Here is a 22,934-nt window from a genome sequence, read left to right on the forward strand (position 1 = left end):
TATATGATTGGCTGAATAGTAATTCATTCGCTGATGCTTCACATATTTGCATATTATGAACAAGTCACTGGGTGAGCAGCTAGTGTGAATGATAAAATAATTAAGATGAAGTCCTCTGCTTTCAGGTAACTTAAAATCTGGTAGTGAAGATAAGACAAAAGTAAAATAAAGCACATGTAAGAAAAGAAAGACCACATCTAACCAAGGAGATGCTACTTAGTCACCAGATATCCCATCTTTTTCTTGGGGTTGCTCAAACAAGTAGTAGCCTAGTTTCCCATCACTGGAGTTGTAGGGTATTGTGGCCAGCTTGAACATCTTCCTCCAGTCTTGTGATTCCAGGTATAAAGATGGCCATGCCGTGGTAGGACTCAGGGGACCAAATTGCCAGTCTGTCTCCCAAAAGGCCCCGTAGATTGGCGATGAATTTACATTGGCCTGTGGTCTGGGGTCGAGACATGCAGGATTAGATAACTAATTTTATTGACCCATTCAGTAATCTCCTAGGGAAGCATTAAGGAAGCTCAGGAGCCTGATACCTACAAAGCAGGAGGCCTGTATCACATTCAGGGAGGAATTGCTGTTACACACACCCGGGAACATAGTCCGTAAGATAGACGAATTCTCTTTTTATGAGTGGTCTATACAAGGAGCCCACATCACAATCATCAGGTTGCATGATGGGCATGGAATCTGAACCAGGGGAATTACATTAATGAAAGTTTTAATGCCATCAGTATGAAGAAGCCCAATGTATGCATCTCGTAACAGGGATGGCCTGACCAGAGGGGTAGAAATGTTTGCACTCTGTTGCTTAGGACTCCTGCTTCTTCGATGGGCATTGCTGATACTAGAATGTGAGCTCTCATGAGAGCAGGAATTTTTGGTTGTTCTGTTGGCTGGTTGTTTCCCCAGCACTTAGAGAAGCATCTGACACAGAGCAGACACTTTAGTCCCTGGATTTTGTTTTTTTGTTTGTTTGTTTTTTTGTGCTTCTATAGCTAACCAAATGCCTCCTTTTTATGGACACATTTCTTTGTTGTATTTTAACTGGTTATAATCCAGTCTTACTTGCCTAAGGGCTCAGTGTCTCTTTCAGGTGCCTTTGCATCTCTGTTTGCTAGCTTCTGAAAATAGTTTAACTTTTGCTTATTGGAAGGTAAACCATGAGCATGAGCACCTCCAATATTTAGCAGTGTGATTGCCTTTTGGGATAGTCTTTTCTTTCTTTCCATAGTCATATATATATATATATTTCTCACCTACAAAATGTATAAAAATAAGAAAACTTTGTGTATGAGGTGAGCTGTGGCTTATTTTCCAGACACAGCAGACTTCTGCATTCAAATGAATGTTGTTCTCTTCAAAACATTCACCTTGAAAAGATACAGACTTGTCTTTTAGAATTATCTTCATAGTTTTCAGGTATACTATTTTGAAGATACTCTGGTAGCAGATAGTCTGTAATAAGATCGATGTTTGGAAACAGTTTGGAATCATTTGGAACCAGGTATACTGGGCTGAGTAGTGCAGCTATGATTCTATTATTCTTCTTATAATCCTTCTATGGCTCCCCATTGCTCTTTGGATAGAATTCAAACTATTGGAAGGCCCTTCCTGCTTAGTCCTCTTCAGCTTCCTCATGCCTCTTTCTACTGAACTCTGGCCCGTTCTTTGAAGGGTTCCTACTTTCTTACCTTTGTATTTTTTTTTTCCTTTACATCTGACATGAAATATCTACCCTCACTCCATCCTACCCTCTGGCCATTAACTCTTACTTATTCTTCAGGTTCAGGAAACCTTTCCTGACCTACATAAGAGTTTTGGTCTGTTGCTGTGTTTTCCATAGTGACTTAAAGCACTTACTGCACGTAATTACTAGTGAAAATTTGGTTGTCCGTGTCTCTGTGATTTTTGCCTATTGCTCTGTCCCAGTGCTGAGCATAGTAGCTAACCATAGTAGGCTCTCAGTTGATGTTTGTTGAACAAATAATCGTGAATCACGACTTTAAAGTTACTGATCTCGTCCCATAATAGTGTATCTCTTAAGATAACAGGCACTGAAGTTCAAATTCCTGCTCTTCCACTTACTTAGTGTAGGACTACTTAATCTTGGAAAGCCAGTTTCCACATCCATAAAACGAGGATTAAAAACATACCTCACAAGGTAAAGATTAAATGAAATTATCAGAAAGTGCTAGCTGAGTAATTGGAATATTTTAAGTAAAAAATGGTAGCTTATGTCCGTCTCATTAAACTAACTCTGAGGTGTTCTAAGAAATGGTAAAAATAAGCAATGGCAGAATCTTTGAGTAATTTTGTAGTGTAATTTCTCAAGGTGATTGTTTTGAAAGACAGTGTTCCTTTGGATCTTTGTTTTTATGTAATTGTTTAGTCAATCTCTTTACCTTGTAAGTGCAAATAGGTTATATTGTTGATTCTTATCCCAACCATATGTAATTTGTCATAGAATATATGCTAAATCACCTATCTATAGTTTTTATTTAAAAAACCCATTAGGAGTAAAAGAATCCCTTTTAATGGGTAAAGTTTTGAAGTGCGTCAAGCAGAGAGGTTGGGAGGTAGACTGGCAGCAGGTGGAAAAATACTGGGATAGGACAGAATGTGATCCTGGTGTGGCCAGTCCTCCCCAGACACCAGCGGTCTTCTCAGATTCATCAGTAGGCTTAGATGACAGATAGAAAATAAACAGGATTGCTCAGGGGATTTCACAGAAACAGTACTGGTACCTCATAAATAAGAATTAATAAATAAAATTGGGCAGCTGATAAATGCAGCTTTACCCAGTTTATTTTGTTGAGCTGTGCTCAGTTATGTACCAAGCATTTTGAAAGCTTTGAGTTGCCTGAGTTTGGAGATAATCTTTTAGATGTTACTATATGCTGATACTTGAGCTGTGGGAGCAGATCTCCACAAGGAGAGATTTTTAAGTCACTCTTGGATATTTAGCTTGAGGAAATTCTGGATCATAAATCAGTCTGAATTAGTTGAAATTCTCTTTCTCTATAAAAAACAGCAAACACAAACATCTTCATGGATGAAGTTACCCAAAGTCTTGTGATTTCCATTCCACTAATTTGGTAAAATGCTATTTTAAAAAAAGTTCATTGAAAGGAATGCAGATTGCTAATATTTGACTATACACAAGCGCATTCTAATTTATTATAAATTAAATATGCTTGTACATGTCCAAATTATTATTATTTCTGATAACCACTGCTCCTTGGATATAATATAAAACGAAACTATATTGTACTTATCTCTTTCTTTGAAAAAGAGGATTCTGCATTAGCATAAACAGGTTCCAAGAGGCTCATTTAATAATTACTGTTTTGGCTAAGCTTTATTCATCACCCATCAGTCCTCACCCAAAGGGAGGAGAAAGTCATGCTTGGAGATTTGAAACATTATAGTTGGTGGGGAGCCTTCTCCTTCTCTTGCCCACTCATTTTTTGAAAGATCATTATTTTCAAGTCTAGATTTATATTCCGTGTATATAGAAGCTTGGATAGGAAATACTGAACTTTGCATAACGTGTAGTTTTGTTATCAGCTTGGTACATTCTCAGTTTCAGATACACCACCTCCACCACCACCTGTGGAAGAACCAGTCTTTGATGAGTCCCCCCCCCCTCCTCCTCCCCCAGAAGATTATGAAGAGGAGGAAGCAGCTGTGGTTGAATATAGTGATCCTTATGCTGAAGAGGACCCACCGTGGGCTCCAAGATCTTACTTGGAAAAGGGTAAGTTTCAGAGGGATATCTAGAGGGATGGGAAGACACCTCTACATAGAAATGGAATTTACTGGTACTGAAGAGAACCTTACTTATTTTTTTTACTGATAGGTAAAGTTTTGCTTGCACAACCTATGCAACATCTTATTAGTTTACAAGGTTCGTGATTTTTGAAAGTCACACTAGTAAAATTCTGTGACTATCCGATTTTATACTGATGGTTATTTATTGTTCCTACTGAACATGCTTTTTTATGAGTGGTTTCTGTAAGACAAAAATTTTAAAAATTGGGTTTTTCTGGAATGCCTCAGGAAGAGGATGATTTTTCCAAATTATTAGTTATTTTTGTGGTATCTTCTAGTAGATATTTTAGGCCAAGCATCTGCATATGAAACTTTCTTCTAAACAAAAACGGTTTCTCAGTTTCTTTGCAAAGTAGTACTGGGCATTTTTTTAAGTGAAAAATTTCTCTGAATGAAACTTTTCTGACACAGGCTTCCAAATCTCACCAAGACTAGCTCAGAAAAAAATGTATCCTATTTTGAAATTTTCTATTAAGGAAATCAAAGCCACTAACTCACTGGTTTTAAAAATTAACCACATTAGAATCACTGGGGGAGCTTACCCTAACAAATAGTGGACTTCCACTTTTGGCCAAGGTGAAGCAGATCGGATTTACCTTTCCTCCTAAAGCAGGAACGAATTCAGAAAAAAGTATAAAAAATAATGATTTTCAGACATTGGACAACAGGCAGTGGTAGACTATGACCCCATGATGGAGAAGGAAGTCAAACAAGGTAAACCTTTGATTGTCCTAGCTTGCTAACTAGGGGAAATTTCTGGGCTACAGTACAAGGACGTGGAACCCAAACAGAGCCTGGAGATCTCACTGCATAGACAAGGTAGAGATCAGAGTCTTGGGAGGCCACAGAGAAGAAGTAGTTACACAAAGAGGACAGAGCTCTGGAGATCTGCAGAAGGGTCTCTGTAAGTCTTTGATTAAATACTCATCTGTGCATGTGTGTGAAGAAACTACCTGAGATTGGAAAAGAACAACCAGAAAGAAGTTTACAAAAAAATTATTGGAAATAACAAGTCTGAGAATAGTTCATGCTCCTGAACCAGCCAGAGTAGAAAGACCTTGCAATATACAAGGCACAGAGAAGAGGCCTCAAAACTGTGTCCCCTTAGTGATGGGGCCAAATTAGCCCTACACTAAAGGTTGCTCTGGACTTCCCTAATAAATGCTTAAATGCAAACCTTGAAAGCATCCAACTGATTTCAAGTAACTTAACTGATCTCCAGATCAAAATCCAACATTGTTCAAAAAAGTAAAAAAAATCCAGGGCACCAAAAAGTGAGATCCACAGTGTCTAGCATCCAATCAAAAATTCCAAGGCATGTAAAAAAGCAGGAAAATATAACTCATAACTAAAAAAAGTCAGTCAGTAGAAACAGAGCTAGAAATGACTGAGATGGTGGAATTACCAGACAGGGCTGTTATATATTACAAATGCCCATGTGTCCAAGAAAGTAAAAGAAAACAAAAAAACAAGAGAGAAGCAGAGTATCTTTAAAAAAAAAAAAGAGAGAGAAACCCATATAGAATTTCTAGAGATGAAAAATAACAGTATATAAAGTGACACTTCAGAAGAAAAGATCAGCAACTTGGACGATATGGCAATAAAAACTATCCAAAATGAGAATGGAGAAAACGCAAAAAACAGCAACAGATATGTGGGACAATATCAAATAGTTCATTTGCAGAAGATACGATCTGTTGGGTTTTTTTTTTAAGATTTTTTTTTTTATTTGAGAGAGCGAGAGAGCACAAGCAGGGGGAGCAGCAAGGGGGGGGAAGCAAACTCTCCTGCTGAGCAAGGGAGCCTGATGCCAGGCTCCCAGGACCCTGAGATCATGACCTGAGCCGAAGGCATACACTTTACTGACTGAGCCGCCTAGGTGCCCCAGAAGATAACGATCTTATATGTAGAAAATCCTACAAGGAATCCAGAGAGAAGCTGGTAGAACTAAAAGCAAGTTTAGCAAGATTGTAGGCTACAAAGTCAATGTGCAAAATTCGTTGGATTTTGTTTATTTTTTAATTTTTTTAAAAGATTGTATTTGAGAGAGAGATAGTGACAGAGTTAGAGCATGAGGGGGCAGAGGGAGAGGGAGAAGCAGGCTCCCCACTGAGCAGGGAGCCCGATGCGGGGCATGATCCCAGGATCCTGGGATCATGACCTGAGCCGAAGGCAGACGCTTAACCAACTGAGCCACCCAGGTGCCCCAAATTATACGAGCAACAAACATTTGGCGTTTGAAATTTACAAGACTATACCTTTTGTAGTAACATCGAAAATATGAAATACTTCAGGATAAATTTAATAAAATATATGTAAGACCTATATGATGAAAACTGTAAAACATTAAGAGAAATTAATAAAGGCCTTAAATCAGGAGATATATTATGCTCTTTGATTATTGTTCAATAATTGGGTTTTCCCCAAATTGATCTGTAAATTGAATGCAATTTCAGTAAAAATCCCAGGAGCCATTCTTATAGAAATTGACAAGGGGATTCTAATAGTTATATGGAAATGCAAAAGATCTCGTAGAATCAAAACAGTTTTTTTTTTTAAAAAAAGACTAATGTTGGATTTAAACTAAGGCTATAGTATTCGGGACAGTGTGGTGTTGATAGAAGTACAGAAATATAAATCAATAGAATACAGAATCTAGAAAAAGATCCATATACATTGTTTAACAAAGGTTGTCAAGGTAATTCAATGGGGGATGGGTAGTGTTTTCAACAAATGTGCTATAACAATTAGATAGCCATCATTTGGGGAGCTTATATTAACAAATAGTGGTCTTCCATTTCTGGCCAAGGTAGAGCAACAGTCATCAGATTTATTCTACCTAAAACCGTTAGGAGTGAGTCCACAAAAATTTGTGTGGTGAAGTAAAGGTAAAAAATTCATGTTCATGTACTTTCTTACCCTTATTTTACCATACACAAAAATTAACTTGAAAGGTATTTTTTTTCAAAGATTTTATTTATTTATTTGACAGAGACACAGCAAGAGAGGGAACACAAGCAGGGGGAGTGGGGGAGGGAGAAGTAGGCTTCCCGCTGAGCAGGGAGCCCGATGCGGGGCTCGATCCCAGGACCCTGGGATCATGACCTGAGCCGAAGGCAGACGCTTAACGACTGAGCCACCCAGGCGCCCCTAGAAATGTATTTTAGACCTAATGTACAACCTAAACTGTACAACTTCTGGAGAAAAATATAGGAGAAAATCTTTATGTTTTGGGATTAGGAAAAAAATTATAGAGAGCACATAAAAAATTGATAGATTGAATTTCATTAAACTTTTCTTCTTCAAAGATGCTGTAAAGAAAATAACAAGGCAAGCCTAGACCGGGAAGGATTTTTGCAAAATAACTCAGTAAGGAGGCAAACAGCTTGTAGAAAAAAAAAATTTGACCACACTTCACAAGTTAGCTGCATGAATTGCAGATAAGCACATGAGAAGATGCTTAACATTATTAGTCATTATGGAAATGCAGATTAAAGCCACTGTGAACCAAACTAAATCCTACTACACACCCTCTAGAATGACTCTAGTTAGAAACCCTGACAATACCAAGTGTTGGAGGAAGTGTGGTGAAACTGGAACTCTTAGGCTTTGCTGATGAGAGTGCAGCATGTTTCAGCTACTTTGACAAATAGCTGTCTGTTTTCTTATGAAATTAGACATACTTGCCCACCTGATCTGGCAATCCCTTCCTACATATTTACTTAAGAGGAATGAAGATCTATGTTCATGCGAAGACTTGAACTCAAACCTTCATAGCTGCTTTATTCATAATAGCTAAAACCTGGAAACAACTCAAGTGTCTTTCAACTAGTGAATGGATAAACTAGTTGTAGGATATCCATCCATTCAATGGAATACTGTTCAGCAAAGAAAAGGAACAAACTTATTGATACAAGCAACAGTATGGATGGATTTCAAGCATTATTCTTAATGAAAGAATCTAGACACTAAAGACTCATACTTCATGATTCCATTTAAATGAAATCTAGAAGATCAGTGGTTTCCAGGGACCAATACTGGTGGGTGAGGAAATTTACGTAGGGGCAAAAGGAAACTTCGGAGTGGTGGGCATGTTCTGTATGATGATTGTGGTGGTGGTGGTGATGTACTTGTCATGTATACAGTGCATACATTTGACAAAACTCATTGAACTCTACACGTAAGTGGTTGTATTTTGTGTCTAAATTACACCTTAATAAAGCTCTTTTTAAGAAAAAAAGCCCAAAGTCCTACAGTAGTAGGGTATGGCTTTGGGCATTGACATGTTTTACAAACTCCCTATCTTTACAAACTCTTAGATAAAGCGATGACAGTTTTCAGCTCTGAAAAACCAGCTCAGTTATTCCTTAAAAGAAGGGCACAATGGAAGAGAAAGGTTTGCTTTCTAAAAATGTACTCTTCAGTGAGTATGTTAAAAATCTGGGGAAATTTATAAGAGAGGAAAGTGAGTTGCTTTCAGTCCAAGTAACTCTTTAGAGTTTAAAAGAATATGCCTGAATTGTTCTCTAAGATGTTTTTCAAAGTTTGATTTACCTGTTAAGTTCAGAATTTTAACATGAAAATCAAGTAAGCTCTTACTCTTTCTGGCAAAACAAAAAGAACCAACCATGCTTTGCTTATGGTTGCTTTTTTGTTTGAATGTGCATCAAATGTTAAGGCTGCTGCCTAATGACTCATTTTGTTAGCTTAGACTGTAGGGCCTGCCTGCATTCTAGAGTCACCGAGGCAGCATTTAATATGTCTGCACCTCCAGACCTAAGAAACCAGAATCCATGGGCATGCATCTCAGGCATCAGAATTTTTTAAGGTTCTTCCGATAATTCCAAGGTTGAGAACCACTGCCATAGGAGGTTTATCTTAACCTTTGATTACTGCTATACTAGCCAGATGGAGATAATGTGTATACGTGAGGATCTTGATTTAACTTGGGTAAAGAACAGATGTTTTTATGTATTTATTATGTGCTTAGCATAATGCTAAAGTTACTACGTATGTAAGGCAATTAGTCTCCCCATTTTGCAAACTAGGAAATTGGGGTTCAAAAACAATTTATATAACAGAAAATGTTAGTGTTACAAAAAAGATAGTATATCATAATAGTTACTAATGATAATAAAAGAAGCTAACATTTATATAATGTTTACTTATCATAAACAAGGCCCCTGGGCTATATCTTGTATGTGCATTGCTTCATTTAATATAACAGTGTTCTGTTGTTTTGAGGTATTAGCACTATTGTAATTCCCATTATACAGTTGAGTAAAAAGAAGCTTAACAAAGTTAAGTATGTTCTATAAACTTACAAGTGCTAGAGCTGAGATTTGAACTAGGTGATATAACCCTAGAGCCCATATTCATTTTTTTTTTTTTTTTCCCTTAGAGCCCACATTCTTAACCACTGTCCTCAGCTTGATCTCAGACCTGGGATTGAGTCTTACCTGTACTTTTTATTAGCGTTAAATTCTTCCTGGCAAACTTCAACTTGTCAGTGCCCATTTTATGTCCCTTCCTTCTGTCAAGCCATCTGTTCTTGTGTTCTTCCAGCTCAATGATGTAACTTCTTGGTAGAAGTATAAACCATGTATGGTAACTCATCAGACAACATTTCTGTCTTCACAAGACTATGACAGTCCCTTGTCTTGTTTCACCTTTTATCTCTAAAAATCAGCATAAGATGCTCCATTAATGATTGTCAAAAAGTGAATAGGGCCATTAATTCTACCTGGGGATTCCAGAAAGCTGGTCAGAGGACATGGCATTTGTGGTGTGTCTTGAATGATGAGTAGGAGTTTCTCAGGCAAAGAAGAAAGATAAGAAGGGCTGTCCAGAAGGATTCACTCAGAATCCTCTGAGTGAAAGGGCACGGTGGTTTGGGATATGGTGAGTAGTGTCACGTGTAACATGGTGGGTTGTAGGGAGAGGGTGGGGTATGAAGGGAAGTGAGTTGTAATTAGTAGTGGGAAGCCTTGAATACCTGCCTGAGGTGTTTGCATTTTTTTTTTCTTTTTAAAAAATCTAATGGTAGAAGGAAATTGCGGAATATTTTTAAGCAGGTTTATAAGTTCCCATGAACTTATATTTTAACTTTTTTTTTTTTTTTAAGATAACCTGGTAATAGTGGTAATACATTAGGCAGTAAGAAAAATAGGAATAGGGAAGACCAGGCTGGATACCTTTCTAAGCAAGAGATGAGGGCCTCAAGTGAGGCCATGGTGCTGAAAACCTTGTTCACATAAATAAGCAGATACAAATGGAAGTATTTTTCATGTGGCATGCCACTCAATTTTTTTTAACTCCTTTAGAGTTATCTGCCAAAAATCAAATAATGTTCTGCCTTGAAAAATTATGTTTGATCATGTGTCAGCTGGTAACTCCAGTATAGTATTTCTTAAATTTTGTTAAAAGCAAAGGAACTTTGCAAACAGGTTGGGTTGATCAGTGGAGTGATTCTTCTTAATACCACACCAGTATTTTGAATTGTCCCTTTGGCACCCAGAACTGTTTTGTACTTTTAGTCCACTATTAAGGATAAACAGGAAATGAGAATTTTTATGACTGATGTCTGATTGAAGGTATCTCCAGGAGACCAGTTTTAGGAAGCCATACATATATATATATATATAAAATTATTTCCAGCATAGTTAACATACAATGTTATATTAGCTTCGGGTGTAAGGAAGTAGTATTTTTAAAGCTGAAAATCTAGAAAGTATCTCTATAAAATTATCTGTCACTCCTATTGCTCAGAAGATCTTTAGGTACTGGGTGATAGGTGTATTCTTAAAGCCTGCTGCCCCAACTAGGGCAGTGACTGCTGATGATGGAGAAAAGTGTTTAGATTTGAGAGGTTTAGGAGGTAGAATTAGCAGGACTTCTCCTCCTAATTACTTGCAGGGGGTTTGCATTTCCAGAAGCATTAAGAATGTTATCAATTCAAAGAAAAGCTAAAAGATGTTAAGTTTACTAGAAGTACGAAGTACTCTACATATCTTGTATTCTCTCCATTTAGTTAAACTTCTGTGTCATCTAATGTATTTGTATTTAGGTGTTTGGTTCTGTTTTGAGAAGTACACTCTACGAACTCTTCCGAGGCTCCTCTCAAGTATTTTCTGGTATCCTTAATAGATTGCTGTAATGGCAAATATTCAGAGATTAAGAAAGCCATATTAATTTTTACTGAAGCAGGCCAGAACAAAAAGTAACTAGGGCAAGTCACTAAATCATAAGTCCCTGTTGTTTTGTTCTCTTATTTATGTGAGGATTAAGTTTGCATGAGAAACTAACAAAGTCAGTATATATACTTATCAGAATGATGGCTAGATGGAGATTTTATTGAGTGAAGTTCTGAGTGGTATAGTAAAGGTACGAAGGATCCTTTTATAAAAATAAATCTTCATGTGGAGTTGAGCAAGTTATAAGGTATCCCAAGTTGAGGTCTAACAATCAGCAACCAGAGATTGTGTCAGCTTTGTTACCAAGTTAATTAAGCAGTGAAAATTACAGGAGGCCTGACAGATATCTTTGTTTTCTTAAAACTTTTGGCCCATCATTGTGGATATGTTAAATTGGCAAAATGCAGCCTGTGTTTTGAAAGAATATATATAGTAAACTCTCACTTTTGACACACGGAACTCGTGGGAATTCAACTGCTTATTCTACTTCATGAATAGGTATAGGTTCTAGAAACTTGGAGATGTCCGCTATTCCCTTATTCTCATTTTCTCACTTGCCTTTTATGGTGCATCTTACTGCACTAGTATAATTCGCATGTTTAAAGATACGTGTTTTTACACAATATGGTGCTTAAACAAGCTCAGCTGAAGTAGCAGCCATCTTGCCCGATTCTGGTTCAGTAAGGTATTTTCCCCTAGGCTCCTGAAGGGTAAGTTTGACTAAATGTGATTTTTTTTTTTTCCTTCTCTTTTATACTCTTCTGAACCTGACCTCTCCAAGATGGGATTTCATTGTATATAACTGGGTATTAGAAAAAAATTTTTTTAGTTTGTGTTTAGAAAGTCACTGAAGTACTGCGGCAGTTGGGAAAGGATGGATATTCATTTATTTGTGTCTGTCTTCCTGGGGATGTTATTCTTTTCATATCCTATTTTTTTCCCCTCTCTAGTTGTGGCAATTTATGATTATACAAAAGACAAGGAAGATGAGCTGTCCTTTCAGGAAGGAGCCATTATTTATGTCATCAAGAAGAATGACGATGGTTGGTATGAGGGAGTTATGAATGGAGTGACTGGGCTCTTTCCTGGGAATTATGTTGAGTCTATCATGCATTATTCTGAGTAAAGCTCAGCAGAGCTGTGTTTCCCGCACAGGAATAGTCAGGTCTTCCCAGATTATCAAAAGGCCCTGGGGATTCCCCTCCAGTGAAATGAAGGAAGGATACAAATGACACAAACTACTTATGTTTTTTTGGTTTACTCCCCAGTATTAAAAAAGCAAGCTGAATCTGAACAAATGGATCTTTCTGCCATTATTTGTACTATGCTGAGCTGTTTGGATTAAAATAAAGTGACCATTTCTAAATATGTCAGAGGTATAACAGCATATAACTCTGTAAAACAAATCAGGTTAAGACTGAATCAGAAAATCTGGGATCTTTCTCAGGAATATTGTACACCCTTGGGATTTCTCCTCCTGCAGAATCTGTGGCATTGGATGTTCTTCAGTGCCTGTGCTAGAGGGTCAGCCTCGTGGCCCTAGTGCTGTACCCTAGCCCCACACTTTCTTCCACTTGGATGAGGAGGAGACAACTAGTATTTAAATAGCATACGTAACCATTTTTATAACTGTCTCGATGGCTTTTTTCCTCTTAACACTGTAAATTCCGCATTCTCTCAGCACTTGAGTGCACCAAGTGAGTGAGTGCTGCTGACTTGCATCCCCCCTTCATGTTTTTCAGTTTGTAGATTGAGGATGATGAAGTGAGTCCCCAAACATTGCGAGGGTGGTTAACAGTTGCTGGTTTGATTTCAATGTGCTGCGGCCGCTGCAGGAGACTGAGCTGCCACCGAGGGCTTGTGGGCCCAGGCGTGTGACGCGTGGTCGCCTGGCTCACAGACTGAAGCAGGCGTGTGAAGCTAGACGTGAGGTTCCTGAGGTTCTGAAGAGACTGACCTGGAGAAAATGTTGTGCTCTAGGCATCCTAGACCTTTGCCTTAGGCACTGTTTCCAGGAGTAGAATCTTGGAGGTCAGACCAGCTATTTTACTTCTCTCACTATTTAGGAAAACATTCTTTCTTGGAAAATAGCAGTTATTGTGAAGTCCCTTGACAGTCACTGGGAATCAAAGGCTTGCTACTGTGCTCCCCGAATGTTGTTAATGGCCAGTGTTAGCTGCTGCTGAGTCTACTTATTTCTAGGAAAGGTAAATACTCTCCCGGTTTTTGATTGGCTTTTGAAGTCGCTGCTCTTGGCAAGAATTTGAACCTTCTATCTTGGACTAAGAATAGTGGGATGAGAGGTTTAAGGCCAAATACTAATCTACTTACATAGATAAAAATCAAGATAATTTTGAGCGAAACAGTATTTTTTTCTGTCTGTACAAGTTACAGCTTCAAGTGGAGCCTGTAAGGCAGCTGGCTTTAACCATCGCTTCTTTAGGCAGTGTAAGAAATACTCATGAAAGGGTCCAGGAGGGTTTGCTGCTCAGCAGCTGGATTTTGTGGTGAGGACCCAGCTCACGGGCCCAGAGCTGCCATGGGTTTGTCCCCGTCCCAGGGACTTTGCCAGGTCATTTCCCGGTGCTGGGTAAAATGGGGAGAGGCAAGCACTGCGTTTATTTCAAACGAAGGCCTTGAACAGGATAATGTAGGTAGGGGGATCTGATTGAAAAATGAACAAGTGCACTAGTGTATGAGGGAATTCAGATGGTGTAAGCAGAAGTTAGTATTCCACTTGTAGATCTGTTTTCAGAGCACAAAACTTCATCACTATTTAACAGACCCAGATATAGGGTTCCCTTATCAAGACTTCTTGTTTTAAAGTTGCAGGGGGTTTTCCCCCACATATTGCAAGGTAGCTATTTTGCGTTTAGATTTCTTCAACATGAGCGTTCATTAACTTGCCTCCACTTCGTGCTTTTGTTAGGTCATCTTGACATTCTTTATGCTCTGTTTTCCTTTAAAGTAATGGCCCTGAGTGTCCTCTGAGCCTTCAGGTTCATTATGGACCAAGACTATCTACCTGGATAGGTTAAACTCTTCTTAGTGTTGGTGTGTAACTAGGAAAACTGTTTTGAAATTTAGATGTGTTCCAGTTTTTACTTCAATAGCTTTGTGCTGAGAAAGCTTAGTGGATTTTTAAGGCAAGAAGGTATTTTGAAATCCAGTGTAGTATTCACAGCTCACACCTACAGAAGCAGAGAAGATAATTGTGCAAAAAAAGTTGGTGGCGGTCACCTTGCTTGTTGGACCCCTGCTGGATTGTGGCCTGCAGAAGACACTGGTGCAGTCCTTCATACTGAAGACCTGCAGCAGAGGGGGCTCCATCGGTCAGCTGACTTTTTCTGTATTATTTAACACTAATGTATACAATTATTTTAAAAACACCTGTTGGATTTTCTGCATATTTTAAATTTTTGTACAGTTCTGAATTCTATATATTGTCTTGGAAGGATTCTATGTAATGATGACGGGCCAGGCCTACAGTAATTGGAGACTTTTAATGTATGTAATATTTCACAGATTGCATGCTATTAATAGTCTGTGAAGGTAGTATTTCTTGATTTATTGTAAGTTCCCCCCCCAATTTATTTATTTTTTTTATGAACTACAGGATGGTTGGTAGTAGGAATTCCAAATGAATGCAGAAATCTTACAGGATACATAATATTGTGGCAAAGATGATTCAAGTCTAAAATCTGACTTGTAAGCAACCATTTTAACAGGATAGAGGGAATCTAATGGGAGAGGGGATTTTTTATCCTTCTGAAGTGCTTTTCCTTAAAAAAAGTAAAAGTGACTGAAGAGTCTCTCCCCCTCCCACCCCCCACTTTTGGTACTACTTTTTGAAAGGCCTGGGGGAGATGAATGAAAATAACTTTCTTGTTGACCTTACGGCTAAGGCAATAAATCAAAAACCAAATTAGTGTCAAGATCTAGACCTGAGAGATTCAGCCTGCTGTATTTGGAGTAAATACGATTCTTTTAAGATGTCTTGTTCAGTATTCTCCATTTTTTGGCTACCTGCTGTTCTCATCTTTGGGGTGGCAAGGGCCTGCTACTTTTGCTGTGTTCCTAGAAGTCACTAGGTGAGACTTTCTTATCCCTCCCTTTCTTTCCCTCCATCCTGCTGCTGTTTCTTACCCAGCTAGACAGAAGGTTTATGCATCTTTACAGTGATGTCTGTGATGGAGCTGTGCTCCCTAGCAGTCTTATGTTGATTACAGATGATTACTTAGGATTTTTCCGCTTGAGAGGCATCAAAATGATGGTAGTTTGCTTTTATCCTTTTGTGTTCATTTTCTTTTAGCAGGTACCTTTCTGCATTAAGAACTGTTCCTTTTATTTTTTAATTACCTTTTCTCCTCGGTGGAGAGAGCATGACATATCCTGAAGGCCACCTTTCCCTTGGAAAAGGGTTTGATGAAGGAATTGGCAGTCACCTGCCAAGTCTTCGAAAAAAATGGGGATCTGAGTCACTTCCCCTCTGTTCACTTCTGAACTTCTTTGGCCAGGAACTCCTGACTGGTGTTAAGGTGATGATTTCCCTTCCATGCTTTACTTAGAATCATAGAATTTTAGAGCTACGTTGAGATTTAAAAAATTTTAGTTCATTTTAATTGATGAGGTTAGATGTTTCATTTCAGATAATAGCTAGTTAACAGTAGAGTTCCTGACTCAACGCCTGTACTTTCTACAGCTGTCTTAATTGAATATGCTGTATGTTTCTTTAAAAATTATGAGTGCTACTTGATGTCTTCAGGAAGATACTTGAAAAGATACGCTGTTTCGATAAATTCCATCAGTATTCAAACTGTTTAAAGAAGTGTACTAAGCACAACTTAGTGAAAATTATCTTCATGTTAACCCTTCTACTACTCCACTCAGTACTATGTAGCAAAAATAGGTTACCTGATTTCAGCACTGGCAGGAGCACAGCAGAGAGCCTTAGTTGAGAGCCTTATAAAACAGTACTTAAATGGACATTATGCTCATAACCTTACGTTTACTTTATTCCTGTTTCTTATCGAGAATTTCATAAATCTTAAAAAAAACTGACAAATGAAACGATAGGGCCTAGCTGTGTATAAATGATCCTTGCTCAGTATCTTGAGATTTTTTTGTAAAACACAAACACGAAAAGCTTATTTTCACATTACGATGGAAATGTCTTTTGCAACTTCAGAATTCTATGGAAAAGCAGTTTTTCATATTTTGTGTCCATGCATCTTTTTTCTTAAAATGGTTTACAAGAAAGAATGTTAAACAACTTGTGATCTGGCCAGTTGTATTTTTAAGCTCCTGCAGGGAGGGTTGGTATCCTGAATTGAGTAGAAATCATGCAGGAAAACTTGAGGGAGCAGTCTGTTGCCAGTAATGTTTCTTGTGTGTGCCATTAAGCCACCTCCAGCTGAGTGTGGGGGAATCTTCACTTTTTAATTTCAAAATTGTATTTGAAATTGTTGTTGTGTACTAAGAACTTGACCTAAATAAAATTCTACAATGTCCAAATGTCTTGTGAATGCTTTTATGCAAGTAACCGAAGAGGTTACTAAGGTGGTAAATCGAAGTGTACTGGAGAGAATCCTTCCCTATTGCTCTAACCTGAGGGTTTTCTGATCACTTGCCCCTAAATACAATTCTTTTAATACAAAAAAGGAGAGGGCTTTTTTTTGCCCTCGTTTGACAAATGATAGTGATTTGTAAATAAGTTATAAATACACATTTATACATACCTTGACGTGGCAGGCCAACACATAATTGGTGTGATACCAAAGCTTTGAAACAAAAAGCATCCCATTTTGAATTTGGTTGTACTTTGTTTAAAGAAGAAAATCTTAGTTTCAATAGTCAAAGCTTTCTTTCTCCTCTATTGGTACAAACTAAAAGTTAACCAGTTGAACATATCAAATTGTAGTTTAATTTACCTTCCCACTTAATTTACGGGCACCACAACATAAACAGCCCAAACCAATTTCTTAAGGATGCCGATCCACAAACAGTCAAGTCCCCATGTTTAAATGAAATCTATGTATTCTTTTTATTAAGGATTGGGTAAGCAGACATAATGAAAACACAAACAAAAATTTACACTGTATGACTACTGTCCTAAGCCGTTACAATAGTTCACCAACAGTAACTGGTAATTTGGAAAATAACTTAATCCAGCAGTAGAACAAAAAAAAACAAAAAAACATCGTCAGTAGTACTGAATATATCTCTCTCTCATATATATATATCTATATATATCTATATATAGGTTTGCACAATCAGGGAGCAAGGCACATAATGAAATGAGAGCGTACATTTAAGCAGAAGAAAATAGCAACAAAGCTGAAAGAAAAACTGTAACTTCACCTTTACCGAGCTGTGCATAATCATAATCTTGAATAATGTTCTCTATTAGGTACTTTATAATGCAGTTCCTTTTGCCTTCTTTTCATGCTTTAAAAAACTATATTCCTACATTGTATCTATCTATCTATGGCAAAGCTCCCACAGCCTAGATAACAGTGTAAGCCTTGACTCCATTTTTTCAAGAAATGGGAAAAGGAGCAATCCCAGTTAAATATGTGCAACTTTCCTTTAAAACAGTAAACAGTGTTTTTACAACATTTAGCACAAGCTAATGATATTGTAAATGTACATTTCTATAAAAGGAGTTCACTAGTGGCAAATGGTAAAATTAAGCAAAATCATTTGAAACATTCCAGTTAATGCTTATTTTCTAGTTAATGCTTATTTTCTAGGAGGGATTATTTACAAGAAGAAAAAAATATATAGGAAGTAGGAATCATGAAAAATGGCAGTTTTTGGTATTAGGTTACAATAAATCTGACAAACAATGGACAGTTCCCAAAATGCAAAGACTTTCTGTAAGTGCTGCAAGCGTGTTCTGCCTAAGAAGAGGTTGAGGCTTCAACAGTTAAGAGCTTGGTATTAATAGCCATCTGTGATCAACAGGGTCACTTCTGAACTTAGCCATCTTTTAATATGTAGTAATTGCCATCACCCTGACTCGACTCACTTCTCTAAATGTCTTTGGTAGAAAACGGCCAGACCCCATTCAGGTAGATGAAAGCCATCTCTTGTGAGACAGACACTTTCTCTATTTCTGCACAAACTACAAATACTCATCTTCCTTCTCTTTCATTAGCACCTCAAAGTTTGCTTGTTGGATATTTTTTAAATGCTATTCCTCCAAAAGAGTTCAAGGCACTGGGGATTATAGCAGATAGTGTCTTCTCTTCAGCAAAGAGCAAACAAATTGGAGATTTTTTCCCCTTAATGTGTTTATCAAGTATATTGTTATTTAGCAAATTTATTCTACAGCTTATTTTCAGGTTTCTTTTACATATAGACCTTCCAAGGGCACAGTAAGAACAGAGCACTTATTTAGTTGGAGGGATAGACTGGTTAAAAGTGTAGAAATGTTCTACTGAATTTTTAAAGGAAAATCAATCTTAAAAAAAATAGGATATTTCATTGTACTTGCATCTCTCTGTGCATCAAATCTCAACTTGGTGCGTGAGCACATATTCCTGTAGGGCTAGGGATAACCCACATTGATGTAAAGTGTATAAGCAAAAGCCAAAAGTGCCAAAAGGTACTGGCAACCTACAAGGGAGTTTTAGAAACAGACATCTTCTCATCAAGTGTAGAAATCCAAATTATTATACCTACTTAAAGCAAATCATTACACCTATAATCATATAGGGCCATACAGGTTTTTAACTGGTCTAAACTTGAATAAAATCTGAGACACTGTTTTCAGTTGTAATTTGTTAGCTCTTGAAGGTATATGAAAAATTAACTAGGGGAAAGGTTTTTTGTTTAAATTCACCTCGTGTTTGTAACAAATTGCTTTTAGCAGAAGAAAAAAAGGTGACAAAGGGTTCTGTTGGTGGCTTGATAGTCAAATAAAACCGGTCCATACCATTACCTGACACTTTTTTTCCCAGGCTATTTCATTACCTTACATCCTTGACACAAGCTTATTAGCGGCTGTATGCTCCTAGAAGAGCAGCTTCTGAAACTAACTGGATGCACAGCTCCTATTAATCTTGATCTCAGCTGTCACTGTATTGGAGTTATTTATTCATGATCTCCCAATTTTGTCTATAAACTTTCTTGATAAACTCAGCACTTTTTAGTGGCAAGTAAACTTTCAGAGAGAGGACTTCCAGGATAGTTCGTGGCCCTTAGCGGAGTATATGCTGCCAGTGGGCAGGAGCACTTTGATTTTAGAGGGCTGTAAAACACCGGCACGTCTACGTTACTTTGACATTTTCTGGTGAAAATTATTTCCTGTAATTTTTAAGTCACCAATCTTTCTCATCTTAAAAAGTCCCAGAAATGAAAAAAAAAAATCCCATTTACAGTTAGGTGGGTACCTATAAAAGCCATAAGAATACCTATCCTAAGGGAATATTATAGCAGCTGAAGAAATAATGTGTTTGAGTAGTAAAAACGCAGCTGAATAAAATTTCAATGAGTCTAGCATTTATATTCTTACCTAGAACCTATGTCGTTTTTTTTGTTTGTTTTTTAAAGATTTTGTTTATTTGACAAAGAGAGACAGCGAGAGCAAGAACACAAGCAGGGGGAGTGGGAGAGGGAGAAGCAGACTTCCCGAGGAGCAGGGAGCCCGATGCGGGGCTGGATCCCAGGACCCTGGGATCATGACCTGAGCCGAAGGCAGACGCTTAACGACTGAGCCACCCGGGTGTCCCTATGTCATTTATTAACAGAATAGGCTCTGCTGCCCTTCAGAATTAGTACCCAAACCTTAAGCACAGGGTGATCACCAATTCTGAAATGATCTGTGGTAGGAGTGGAGGGTGTCACTTATTAACCAAGTCACTAGCTGAAACAGGCGCCTGTTTGCACTGCCCTCGACAGCACGCTATTCACTTCTCAGTACAGCCAAGTCAGCTGCCCAGATGTTCTTCTCTGACCAGAAGCAGATACATGGGTTTGGAAGGCTTCTGAGCAGACGGCAGTGGAAGAAGGCAGTCCGTGTTCTCCAACAACACACCAGAGAGAAGTTCCAAAAGTTAACAGTCATCTCAAAGGAACTCCACACAACTTCATCCCAACAAAAATCCCACTAGGGAGTAAAAAGCTAGAAGTATAATCTAATGTATTATTTTGTGGGTTTTTTTGATGCAGTGTTTCACATAAAACAAAGGGGGGAAAAGTTGATTAATAGCCTTTTCTGTCTTTGGAGAAACGTAAAAGAAAACCACCTGTTGGAGACAAGCCCTGGGATTCGGGCATAAACAACACAGCTCTCCTCTTGGTGCTGCAAGCGTTCTAAAGGATGTCTGCTCTTTCAGGAAAGTGATAATGTGGGAGCATCAGTTTGGATGGCTGTCAGGACTGACACAAGCCAAGAAGTCCTAGGGAACCCCACACTGACTAAAGCAAGGCTGCATCTTAGGGCCCAAATCATGGGTGAAGGAAGACTGAGGGAATATTATTGTTTTTCCCCTCCAGGAAAGTTGAAGTCCACCTTCATATAAAATAAAGACCATCACCACCACAAAAACCCTAGTGATGAATATTTCTATCACTGGATTCCTATTAATCACTTTACCTGACAAATAAGGGTGATCCTTAGAATATAAAAGTGCAGGCAGCAGGCAGAACTGTGGGAAATTACTTCACTCACGAGTTACAGCGGAGCTTGGCCATCTGTGCTCAACCATTACCAAAATTGCTGTGCGTGCTTAAATTAACAGTGCCGATGTGTTAAAGGTCACTTCATAAGCCTAAAAATATCAAGCGCACAAAGTTTGAGAACAAATGAGAAGATCCAAAAAGTATCTTTTAAAGAGCAGGGCTTTAAAAAATGCACAATGGTACATATTCTTATTGCTCTATAAGCACAGGAACTGCTGAATAATATCCTAGAGATCTAGGCAATGGAGAGGTGCCACTTCATATTCTCTCTGATGCAGTCCTTTTTTTGGAGGTGGGTTTATAGGAGTATCTTGTGTATATAGTACAACTTTAGCTTATTCTTAAATTCTTTACTATCTCTGCCCCACTGCACTGACTTCACTTTTTTCTTATGGGACAATGTCAAAGATTTTTGCAGTTTGCACTGGTAATTCTTATTCACGACAGGTAGAGACTTTGATTACAAGATGTGCTCATGTATATCACTGCTGGGATGGCTAGTTTTTATTGTTTAAGAGCAGCTCTGAGATTGCATTTTATTTGTAATGGTCACTTCATCATCATAAACTGATGAGACAGTACATATTTCTCTCATATACCAAGGAAAATTCACAGAACAACAACAACAAAGGTGTTAAGCGTAGTGTGAAGCATAGAGAATGTAGTGTGTCATTAGAGCAATGATTCCATTTTATACCAAACTGCACATGCAGAATATGTAATGTCATTCACTGTACTTGGACTACACTACTCCACCAGAACACCCGGGAACCTGGACAAATCTCCACAACCAGGCCACAGCAAGCAAGAATCCGAGTGTGCTCTAGTAGCTAAGGATGAAATGGTCAAAAACCTCTCTTTTCCCCTTCCTCTGGGAGAGTCCCATACTCCAGTGGATTCTCTGTTATACACTACAGTCCATACATAACCTGACAAATGATACCTGCACAGGGGGCAGTCCTGCTTCTTTCCTAATCACCCATTCTAGAGCAACACACAAAAAAGACGCAATTCAGAAGCTAATTTTGTTTTTGTAATGATGCACTGTATCGGACATGGGATGTGTATATTTGATAGAGCAATTGTCTACAGATCTCTACTATCAACATCTACCTAAAGCACACACTATAAGATAACTGGTGACCCAAAAACATACTGGGACAGAGCATTCCAGGGGTATTGTGTCAGATATTCCCTTATGACAAATCAAAACAAGAATCACGAAGCCAAGCTTGATGAGGCTTCGCAAAGCTCATGGAAAAGATTCCAACAGTACAAAAAGAACTATCCAGGATTGCAGTACTAAATCACCCATGTACTGTAGGCAAAGAGCTTACCTGTGACAGAACACATCCTAGATACAGGTGGGATCATGGCGGCACTACAACTAGAATGGTTTAGTTCCATCGTGTGTTTACTTCCTATGCACAACGGCGGACGGACACAGCATCTGTGGAAACTTCCCCATTCTGCACTAGTGACCCACCCATGACGCTGACAGTTTCCTGATTTAAAGTGCCCCTTCATGTATAAGTGATGAAGTGTCAGCCAAGCAGTTTGAACTTCAGCCAACTGGGGAAGAAACAAACACAAGAGTCCCATCGATACACCAAACACTCTGCTGTCTTCGCAAACTGAGAAACAGCACATAATACATCTATTCCTTATTATATAATACACAACATGCACAGAGAGGCTGCACATGAACACTTATGAAATGCCTTCTAAGTCAGTGATTAGAAGTTTTTGGTCCAATCCACGTGGCAGGTAACAGAAATCGTAAGGGACAGGACACGCATCCCCTTCCATGCCTCTTCCACCAAAATATGCAAACCCATATTCAGGTCAGGAGAGCAAAGGAATACTCACTCACTCTCAGCTATGTACACACACACACACACTGTCCGTACATGTATAGCCATGCGTGTCCACGCACACGTACACACACGTACAGCTGGATACTACCTGAACAACATCATACTAGGAGGCTCTGAACACCAGAGGTCGTAGGTGTCAGGTGAGCTGATTGTAGAACTGATTACAGATACCATGAAAACAAAGTCCTGCGGTAGCTACTACCAGTCCCTTGAGAGCTTGGTGTTCTGGTCTCTCTTCGGGGGTGCGGGAGGGGGTCCTCTCCGCAATGTTGCATAGCCCGATATATGACTACCTCCGTAAGCGGCTTTCTGCTGATCAGAAAGCAGTTCCGGGGGGGGG

At 38.5% G+C, this 22,934-nt stretch overlaps 2 protein-coding genes across 32 annotated transcripts in view; one reads left to right on the plus strand and one right to left on the minus strand.

Annotated features, from left to right (window-relative positions):
* The window catches only part of ABI2 (abl interactor 2), a 165,092-nt gene that overhangs the window by 98,815 nt on the left and 43,343 nt on the right, over positions 1-22,934 (plus strand). For 12 of the 31 annotated variants that reach the window (XM_027589793.2, XM_027589791.2, XM_027589785.2 and 9 more), the window contains one exon: positions 3,590-3,763. In XM_027589793.2, coding sequence (XP_027445594.2) covers positions 3,590-3,763 — 174 coding nt within the window. Of the gene's footprint in view, positions 1-3,589; positions 3,764-11,980; positions 16,545-22,934 lie in introns of those variants that run through there. The other 19 variants (XM_027589794.1, XM_035726622.1, XM_035726621.1 and 16 more) reach the window with 3 other exon arrangements.
* Positions 17,060-22,934, minus strand: part of RAPH1 (Ras association (RalGDS/AF-6) and pleckstrin homology domains 1) — a 91,634-nt gene continuing 85,759 nt past the window's right edge. The window contains 1 exon segment of the mRNA XM_035726620.1: positions 17,060-22,933. Coding sequence (XP_035582513.1) covers positions 22,793-22,933 — 141 coding nt within the window. The 3' untranslated portion in view covers positions 17,060-22,792.

The sequence above is a fragment of the Zalophus californianus genome, chromosome 3 (assembly GCF_009762305.2).
Source record: "Zalophus californianus isolate mZalCal1 chromosome 3, mZalCal1.pri.v2, whole genome shotgun sequence".
In the NCBI taxonomy this organism is placed as follows: Eukaryota; Metazoa; Chordata; class Mammalia; order Carnivora; family Otariidae; genus Zalophus; species Zalophus californianus.